The sequence below is a fragment of the Clarias gariepinus genome, chromosome 26 (genome assembly GCF_024256425.1).
Source record: "Clarias gariepinus isolate MV-2021 ecotype Netherlands chromosome 26, CGAR_prim_01v2, whole genome shotgun sequence".
Taxonomy (NCBI): Eukaryota; Metazoa; Chordata; class Actinopteri; order Siluriformes; family Clariidae; genus Clarias; species Clarias gariepinus.
Genome location: NC_071125.1, coordinates 14,235,019 through 14,245,523, shown reverse-complemented (window position 1 = coordinate 14,245,523; position 10,505 = coordinate 14,235,019). Strand labels below are relative to the sequence as shown.

The 10,505-nt window shown below is 37.5% G+C and overlaps 1 protein-coding gene across 5 annotated transcripts; it reads left to right on the top strand.

The window, feature by feature from the left end:
- The first annotated feature begins 444 nt into the window (after window positions 1–444).
- Window positions 445–8,429, top strand: cdv3 (carnitine deficiency-associated gene expressed in ventricle 3). Of its 5 annotated transcripts, none has more exons than XM_053488301.1 (6): window positions 448–616; window positions 721–930; window positions 3,412–3,488; window positions 3,727–3,857; window positions 6,061–6,226; window positions 7,022–8,429. In XM_053488301.1, the coding sequence occupies exons 2-6, from the start codon at window positions 736–738 to the stop codon at window positions 7,146–7,148; spliced, it is 696 nt and encodes a 231-aa protein (XP_053344276.1). In that variant the 5' UTR covers window positions 448–616; window positions 721–735; the 3' UTR covers window positions 7,149–8,429. The 5 variants fall into 5 exon arrangements, 4 of the variants coding, with proteins under 4 accessions (XP_053344277.1, XP_053344276.1, XP_053344275.1 ...); XM_053488300.1 differs by having other exon boundaries at window positions 449–609; XR_008356453.1 differs by having other exon boundaries at window positions 450–930; window positions 7,022–7,446; window positions 7,554–8,429.
- The last annotated feature ends 2,076 nt before the right edge of the window (window positions 8,430–10,505 follow it).

Below are 10,505 nucleotides of genomic sequence, written 5' to 3'. Positions count from 1 at the left end.
ACTACCACTAATCTGAATGCCACTTCATCGTCAGTAACACCTCAGCAGTGGCACAGACTGATAACCTCCATGCCAGGCTGCATAGATGCATGTTTATTTGGAACTTTACCGTAATATGAAATAACTGAAAAACAGAAACTAAGGTACTTTTCGGATAATACAATAACAACTACATTATTATTATTATTATTATTAATATTAATAATATTTTTGTATATGTTGTCATATTTTGGAATTTCACGCCAATCTGTCGCCTAATCTCTAAACGTATTTTATTAATTTATTTTCACTTTTTAAAAACTCTGTTGAAATCAGACTGTTTTCCAATCCGGGGTGAGACACTTTTGGAAGAAACTCCATCCGGTTAATTTACTAGATTAATGGTTTGGTCCAGAACCGCATACTACCGTGCTAAACAGTGCGTACCTCTCCGTGCGGTGCTGTGCTGTCTTGGCGCACTATTTAGTACGGTAGTGTGCGGTTTGGCCCCTGGTTTGAACAGCGTGTCAAACGGCAGCGTCAAGTCTCACACACACACTTACTTCCAGCTGGCGAATGTGGCAGCAGCAGAAAGCCGGGGCGTGTTTCGGGATTTGAGCATTGACACACGTATGCGGTGAAAAGCTGTTTAAAGATTATATTTCCCCTGATGTGTAAATCGTAATCGGTTACCTCGTGTCGCTCTGTAAGAATTTAAGCTTATTTTTTTACGGTTTAAAGAAATCTTAGGAGAAAATGGCGGAGGTTGCTACGGTCGGTGCGGAGAAGAGCCTCGACGACTTCTTTGCTAAACGAGATAAAAAGAAGAAGAAGGAAAAGGGGAAAGGGAAAGAAACAGTCCCTGTGAGCGCCCCGGTCTCGCTGAAGAAGACCAAGAAGGAAAAGGAGAAGTCGATGAAAAACGAAAACCCAGACGCGACCGTTGAGAAGGTAACGTTAGCCAAATATCTGGACAAACTTACGCCAGTAGCAGCGCGTGCTAATGCTAGCCGTCTCATTGAGCTGCTGGCTATAGCTAGTTAGCTTCCATGCTAAGCTACAGTTAAGAGTTAGAGTCAGGCTAGCAGGCTAGGCTAACTCCGACAGGATGGGCTAATTCAAGCACTCTGTCCACATGGCGGGCGACGCAGGGCATGACCACGCCACTTACGGTCAATACGATGGTTTATTACGGCGCTATCACTTTTTAGGTTAAATAAACTTAACATTAGCAGTTTACTAGCCACGCTTTAGCCTTCTGTCCCACTGACATTGATTCTGAGGCTGCAGAGTCATCGTGTCATTTCTAGATCTTTCGCTAGCTGATTTAGCAACGGGACTTCTTAACTGTTATAGGTCCACGTTCCCTGACTGGAATTAGTCAAGTATCTAAACGTACTACTTATTATTATTATTATTTATTTTTTTCACCATTATTATTATTATGTATTTCTTTAGTTAGCTAGCTAGCTAGCTAGTTTATAAATAGTTGTTGGATAATTATCTGACTAATTGCCAGGTTACCAAAAAAGGTTAAAAAAAAAAAAAAAAAAAACTTGCAATGAGCATAGTCTCGGAAGTGGTGATAATTAAAATAAAAGTTTTTCAATTTTTTTCTTACATTACATTTTATTTTATCTACGTTCACAGACAGTTGAACCATTTTTTTTATTAAAATGATTTAATGATGTTAATTGTTGTAATGCAACATCAGTTAATGATGTGTCTGTTAGTGTAGTGTATTGCACCATTCAAAATATCACCATAAAGACAGTAGTATTGCTGTTTGACGAAACATATGGTTGGAGGTTAATCCCTCACGTCAGGGTTGCCAAGTCCAGCTAAACAACTATGCTGAACAGTTCTTACCGAAAGAGTTTTTTAAACTTGGGGAAAAAAATTTGACGGTGTGTTCTGAATATTTGATTTAAATGTCAGCAGTATGGTAAGAGCTTTCCTAACCAAGGACATGGTGAGAAATGGAGAACAAGATCAGCACATACATGCAACAAATCATCACCAGTTTTCTTAGTGACATTCTCATCCACCAGTCTTAATAACTATATATAGGATATTTAATTTTTGTTAATTTTCCACACAAGTAATTTCCAAGCATTATTGGTTGACATTGTCCCGATTCCAATTTGTACTGCAATTCTGTTATCACGATTTAACAAATCTTGACTTGGTAAATTTTTTGTAAAGTATTTTAGATTGTTACAAGTCTAAACAAATTTGGCAGATAATTTGCTCTTACCACACAGGATGTTTTATTTTTTGCCAATTTATAAATTATTTAGAGATTACCAACTGTAGGATTATAGAAGAACTGCAACATTTTAACACCTCAAATGCAAACAAACTATAGCTAAAAAAAATGAAATAATAAAAAATATATTTTGCATCAAAAATGAGTTAACTGTATCAATCCATCTGGTCAGAGAATGTTGGATTCCATAGAATACTAAAGGCTGTCAAGTTTCATTAAGCTGTGATGAGGCATGCGCAATGCTCATTGGCAGATGGGAGGCAGGTTCTTAAGTAAGTAATCAAGCAATGCAGTTACAGCCTTTTAGATGCATGTAACATGTAAGATAACATTAAGCAGTGGCAGCAGTGCTTAATGAGAAACATGCATTGAAATGAGTTAGCTGCTAGTCAGGTACTGTAAACTCAAGCATCAATAACTTTAATGGAAGTTAAAAGTACTATTAGTACCACTCCACATAAAATACTTAAGTACGTTTAACATGTGCAGATTTATAAGCGGATATCAGCAGTTAAAAGCCTCTTCAGTTGTCATTTTAGAAGTTTAGACAGAGGGCGATCAGATTAAACTGAAGAGCTTATCGTTCGCAGTGAATTAGAAAAAGGTTCAAATCACATTTGAGTTAAAAACTTTGGAACAGTCGAATGCTATCAGTGTTTTATTTCAAATGTAACACGCACCAACTTGTCCATGTGTAGTAGTGCTGTACAGCTATTCATGAAAAAGTCAAAAGCATAATGCATGCAGTTATCCAATTGCAAAAGGCTGTTACAGGTAAAGAGGTTATGTAAGGTTTGCAATAATTTAAGTATTTTTGTATCTATAGCTTCATCTGTCAGTTTCAGCCTTTATTGAATCTGAATGATCTTATTATTTTCCCCTCAATCGAGTCTGCACCTTTACTGCTAAAGACTCTTACTGTTATTTTTGGTCTTTGTACAAAAAGGGATCTACGTAATGAATGTTGGTAGCAACATCAATTATTTTTTACATTATAGTTGTTAGTGTCAATGATTTTTAAATGCTAACAGTTCTTGATAGTAAATTCATTTTATCTGGATTTTCCCAACATATTTAAGGGGTGTTAGTTAAATAGATAAGCCGGACAGTGCTGCGGTAATAGGTAGGCATTTTATACTTTTTGCTTTTTTTTCCGTCTTCAGGAGGATGAGGAATGGAAAGAGTTTGAGCAGAGGGAGGTGGACTACAGTGGCCTGAGGCTTCAGGCTCTGCAGATAAGGTAAGGACTCAATGCTACCGGGGACGTGAAAGATGACTCATGCATGGTGCGATTATTTATTTATATATTTTTGGTAACAAACATTACTCTATAAGGTTTTTGAGCCTAATATTGACCCTAATAATGTTTTAACCCAACGGTATGGCTAACATTCCTTGCAATAGATGGTGTCGTCTATACATGTGACACGTACCTTGGACATTTTTAGGCATTAATGGTATGAATTTCTGTATCTCAGTGATGAAAAAGAAGAGGAAGAGTATGAGAAGGAAGAGGTGGGAGAGGATGGTGAGATCATTCTGGTCAGTGGAGATAAAGTATCTGGGCCTTGGAACAAGTCCGGGCCTCCTCCACCCGCTGCCCCCGTGGGTGAGTAAACCAGTGCACATGGTTTAAAGGTTTCCCTTTTCTCTAGCTATTGTTGCAGTAAGTGCGGGAGAACTGGCGCAATTGTTGCACTCATTTGCCTTTCTGAATGCGAAGATGTTACACAGACTTCATTAAATGCATATACAAGTACAGCGAGTGAGTGAAACACCTGTTATCATTGTACACAGTCCTGGGATTTTTCAGTATAGAACGATTTGTGTGTATATTTCTTTTTTGTCTTTCGGCTGTTCCCTTTCAGGGGTCGCCACAGCGAATCATCTGCCTCCATCTTACCCTATCCTCTGCATCCTCTTCTCTCACACCAACTAACTTCATGTCCTCTCTCACTGCATCCATAAATCTCCTCTTTGGTCTTCCTCTAGACCTCCTGCCTGGCAGTTCCAACCTCAGCATCCTTCTACCGATATATTCACAATCTCTCCTCTGAACATGCCCAAACCACCTCAATCTGGCCTCTCTGACTTTATCTCCAAAACATCTAACGTGGGTTGTCCCTCTGATAAACTCATTCTTAATCCTATCCATCCTTGTCACTCCCAAAGAGAACCTCAACATCTTCAGCTCTGCTACCTCCAACTCTGCCTCCTGTCTTTTCTTCAGTGCCACTGTCTCTAAGCTGTATCGCTGAGCATCACTGGTCTCACCACTGTCCTGTACACCTTTCCTTTCATTCTCGCTGATACCCTTTTATCGCACAACACACCTGACACTTTTCTCCACCCATTCCAACCTGCCTGTACCCGCCTCTCCACCTCCTTTCCACACTCTCCGTCCGATTTGTGTGTATATTTAAGAATCTTAAATTAGAGAGAAAGAATGCTATGTTAGCGATTAGCGGTTTGTTATTAACCTACTCGTCTTTAAATTTGTTGTTCATGGCTAACCCACCATCTGTAAGCTCTTTAAAAATGGCAGACCATTAGATTAAATCGCAAGAGGCTTTTTTGTTTATTTTACATTTTGCAAAAAATGTCTAGGAAGGGGCTTCCTATTTATTTATTTATTTATTTATTTAATTAAGTGAAGCAGCAATTAACAGCTTCGCAAACCTGCTAGCTCAGTTAAAACACTGTGACCCGCTCTGCACATGTGCAGATATTTAAAGAGGATGAAAACAGAGGGGGTGTCTTGAGCCATATGCAAAAATGTATTCATTACAGCAAATGAATACAGCTTCACAGCATTTTGGAACATAAGAATATTGAAAGTTTCTTTGTTACTAGCATAGCTTACTTTAGTCCATCAATTGCTCTAGGCTTATTCCCACTACCTCTAGACTGCTGACTTATTTGATCTTATTTAGTTATTTTTTAAAGCCTTTTTGCATCTGAAATCAAAATAGAAATATATTTTATTTAGGAGTAATGCCTATGGGTTTAGACATTAGGTCACCCCTTGTAATTTTACATTAGGAGATAAAATAATTAACCACTTTCTTCTCCAGCCAAACATTATTTATAAGGGGTTTTGGTGCTGTCATAAATTATTTTATGCACGACAAATAGAAAATGGTTAAAATTTTCTTTCTTGATCATTTCTCTTGCTCTCAATACACGTTTCTTTTTTTTTTGTTAAAAGAATTAAAATCTGAAGTTAACTGCAAACATTAGAAGAAGGAAATCTTTTGAAATAAATGTGTTTGGGGAAACCCACAAAGTCACCATTTTAACCACAAAAGCTGACTCTCATTAACACCTGGAAGTCATCTTATGCACCTTGGCTCACAGCTGTGTGGAACATATGGTATTATATAAAGAGAGCACATAGTGTCCCAGAGTTGATCTTAAATTGATCTTAACAAGGACTGCTAATCCGTGGGGGAGATGTGGTGCTCACATCATGTTTGCCAAGTTCTTAGAACTTGGTGACTTTGTATTGTAAATGTAAAAAAAGTTAAACTATAACTGTCTTGAGAGCAGATAAATATGTAGCTGTTCAGGATTGCAAAATCATGATAAAAGATAGAATTTAAAGCTTGAATTTTGACAACTTTTGCTACCCCCTTTTACCTTTTTTCTTTTAGCTTGGTGATCTCATGTGATTATTTTTTTCTATTGGATTGTATATAAAGTTAGGCTTCATGGAAAAAAAAGTCTCTGATGGTTCCCTAAAACCCTTAAGTTGTAAAACCTGAAAATCAGTAATGTTCACTGAGTAAGTAAGTGCTGTTTTTTGTATTTAGCAGAGGACAAAGAGGTTCCTGAGTCAAAACCTGCTGGTGTGTATCGTCCCCCTGGGGCTCGGTTAGGTTCATCAAAAAAGGCGCCAGCACCAGGGCCTCCAGAGATCTTCAGTGATGCGCAGTTCCCTTCACTTCTCGCAACTGCCAAACACGTGGAAACTCGCAAGTAAGTAGAAAGTTCACATATTAGTTTTAATTGCTTTAACTTTAAAACTGGTTTATGTTTAAGCAGCTTTCTTCTTCATTGCAAGGTACATGAAGTGTTCTTGATGTAAAAACATTTGAATCCATGTGAACAGGAATCCAGTCATTTTGAAATAGAACAAAACTTTTTAATTCTTCTTGGACAAATGTTGTCTGTCTTAATATTTCATCACAGCATTGTGAGAACACAAAAAAGGAGGAGAAAACACTTCACACATAAACAGTTCTTGGCTTTTAAGCTACTCAGCTTCATATCATGATTCTTATTTTCAGTGACATACTGGCAGGTGGTGAGTGTTTTCAATGTGATGAAATTGTGATTTGCAAAACATGGAGTTGTTCAAGCTGCATTTTTGAAAAAGCTACGGCTTTTTGTTTGGAAACTTTGGTTCAGATTTCACAAAAAATATAGTGTATAACCATGCTGAACAAAATGTATTTCTTCGACTGTTATTATTATTATTATTATTATTATCATTTATTTATTTATTTATTTATTTATTGAATATTTAAAATGCATGAATATCAAGAATACAGAATGAATGTACAGAGACCATACCATAGATGTTTTAGATGAATTTGATATAACCAGTTTACTAAAAAATGCATTTGGGCTTGAAATGGGAACAAACTATTTTGTACCCAGGTGAACAACAATTAGACTTGCTATGTCTCTAATCACAGTAAACAGCCAGAATTGATTCTGCTTTAAGACGGTGCACAATCCTGAGCCCAGTGTGTGTGTTTTCTGCTTCAGGGATCGAGAGATCGAGAAGACTTTTGAGGTGGTGAAGCACAAGAGCCGTGCCAGAGAAGGGGAAGGTTCAGGACCCGTGCAGCATTTACAGTTAGACAACCAGTTTGCTGTTCTGGAGGACAAATAAACGCCACCATGTCCTCAGCCCTCAGCCCACCAGCAACGGTGCAGTCCAACCCACAGGGCAAGATAACCTGGCTCTGTGCTGATGCAGTCCTGATCATGCTGGAGATGCAAAACACACACACACACACACACACACACACACACACACACACACACACACACACACACACACACAAATATATTACATATACATATGCCATCTATACTACATGCATTTCCCCTTATCCTCTCACAGGTCTCAAACAAGAGATTGTTCTCACTCTAACATACACCACGGACATTCGGACAGTGCCCTACAGGTATTTCACTCACTCTTGGCTGGCCAAGGTTCTCTCTTATTGAAAACATCTTAAAGGGCTGTGGCAAAGGGGACTGAGCGACTTTACAATTCTCCTTCTTATGGCAGTGGATCAAGCAAACTTCTGCAATGGTGGATTTACTCAGAGCAGTGGATGATTGGAAAGCTGCACAACGGGGACATCAGCTGAACTCTGAGAAAGCCCTCTTTGAGGATGGATTCTTTATCATGTGATCAATTGAACTTCTGTTGAAATTACATGCATCTATTTTTTTGCCTTGCTAAATCAGCAGAACTCCTGAACGTGAAGTTTTCTTTTCATGACGCGAGTGCGGCTGGAGTGTTTGGCTCAGGCCCAAGGAGAGGGTAAGACTACCTCAGTTGCAGATCTGTGGTTACCCTGTAGACAGAGACCTTGGGCCTGCTCACAATCCCAGCTGAAGAGGAGCACTTAACACTTCATCCTAAACTTGAAATTACTTTTCTCTCCTCTACTTTCCTCTCTTTCAGGCTCTAAAGCTTGCGGTGTTTGAATCCATTCTATAAAAAGTGGCCTTACTGTAAAGAGTAAAAACAAAGAGTGATTTGAAATATATAAATATATATGAGAGAGAAATGTCTATCATCCTCTGGAGAGACACTTGCTGAGTGTGTGGAAGGCTGCTGCTTGCCTCAATTGTACCACTTCGAGGAGTAAAAACCACCTTTCTGCTTCCTTGTACTGGATTGTAGTGCTGAATTGTAGGTTACATTTTTTTTCTTTCCTTTTTTTTCTGGACTCTGCTTTAGCACTGAGATCGTTTATTGCAACAAAAAAAAAAACAGATTTGGTGCAAGGCTTACTATGTTCAGAAAAAAACCCCACCCTGTTTTGAGTAATTGTTTTCCTTCAATGTTTCCCCTTTTCTTCTCTTTCTACCCTTTTCAGTATACTTTTTAATCTGATTTCACGATTGGCAAACCAGAATTAAAGTGTAAAGTTCTGATGTGTCTTCACTGAATCTTTGTGCTGCTTTGAGTCAGAGTTGGTGAATTGAACATTCTGCAAGTTTTTTTTTTTTTTTTTGTAAAACTTGAGTTTTACTAAACCATAACAGCCATAAACATCTCAACATAAACTAGGGCAGATACTCAGCTTTTAAATTTGCAGATTTTACTCTTATAAGTACTGTAGTCACACTAGCAACATTCTTAAAGACTATTGTAATGCATATTTAGCACAGTGCAATATGGATTATTTGTACTGGGAGAGATAAAGGCAAACTCTTGCTAACACTGTCTTTATATACAAAAAAAAAACAAAAAAAAACAGTGACTGTTTTAGATGGCTTGGGCCTGAAAGAGGTTTGAAATGACTGGAATTTGGTAAAGACCCCTTAAACACTTTTTTTTTTTGGTTTTGGTAATGTAAAGTTTAAGAATCACTTAAATTTGACAAAGGGTGTCAAAAGGTATTTACTCTTGCTGTAGAATTTTTAGAAATACAAATTTTTCCAACATAATCGACTTCCTTTTCCATACACTTTGTCCATCTGTCAACAAGCCTTTGTATGCCCTTATTTAAAAAAAAAAAAAAAAAAAACTGTTTTAACCTGAGCTGTGAACCAGAAGTGAATTTTCATCCTCTTAGGGCTGCTTTCAAAGTATCGACAGTGTTTGGTGAAATGTTCGGATACAAGATCACAAGGCCCCTGGATTGGCTTCAGCTTTTCAATAAGCTTCTCACTGTAACAGGCACTGTTGATTGTTAAATTTTTTCCACATAATGTCACAATACTTTAAGACCTTTGAGATTTCCAGAAAACTGTAAGCATTAATTTTTCACCTGATGGTTGATTTTTGAACCTTTTCTTGGTTGGCACAATGAGACGTTTCCGTTCCATACTCTGCCGTTTCCTCTCAGGCTCATGGTGATGAATCCGTGTCACCAGTAACAATTCTCTTTAGGAAACTTTTACCTCCATTAGAGTATCAAAAAAACAAATCACTGCACACTTTAAATCACAAGTGAGGCATCCATGTTTGCTTGCACAGCAGTTAAAATAGAATTGATGTAACATGTTTATCCCTGCACAGCAGTGACCACGAACAGCTACTGTGCTAAAACCGACAGAAATTCTATTATATATCTGGAATGCTGAAAGTTTTTGACTCACCTTGTACATAAATATCAGTAGAGAGAGTTTTTTAAACAACTCTCAAACTTAAATTGGAATGCATTCATTTATTAAGCAATATATTTATTAAATTAAGAAATGTAAGGATTTATATATTATGTAAAGCACAGGCATTTCGAGAAGATGTACCATTTCCATTTTTCGAAATTTCTTCAAATTGATCTTCCTGAAGCTTTATGAAGAGAGTAATGCAGTTGCCGTCATACCATATCTGGCTTACACCATTGGTTTGTTCTAGCCTTTCTAGCAGCTACGCTCAGCATTCCAAGATGTTTTCATTTTATGTTGACCCAATCCCAATTATAATAATCCCAATTAAATGTAGAATTTATCTCAAATATTATTTTTGTGACCATTGACTATTTTTGTGGATTTTAGATCAAAAGCTACTAACTTTTGGACAGGACCAGAACAAGTGATAGTGGTTAGCCTCATGAGCGCTGCAATTCCTCAAACTACTGGAAGAGCCTAAATGAAGAATCTACTGAGGCTTTTCCAGCCAAATCTTCTTACTCAGTCACAGCTTGTTATCCTCCACTGAAATTCGCAAAACTTTGTCCAATCAATTTCTGATATGTTACCACCTGCTTTTTTATTCTACCCATTTTGGTTTTATGGATGTGCTGTTTATTGTTTCTGCTTTTGTAAGTTCCTTATAAAGTCTTGAAATTACCTTAAGCCCTGAGTCCACATCATAGGCGCTTAGAAAAATCAATAGCTTGTTCTCAAATGCTTTTGGACTTGCTGTCATAGAATGATTTATATAATGGCATACCTGAGAAAATGTGAATAAATCACCGTTGCTGAGACCATATGTTTTATTTCGATGTCTGGAAATCAATTATTTTCTCCTAAGGTACAGTATGCAACGTTAATTAATTTT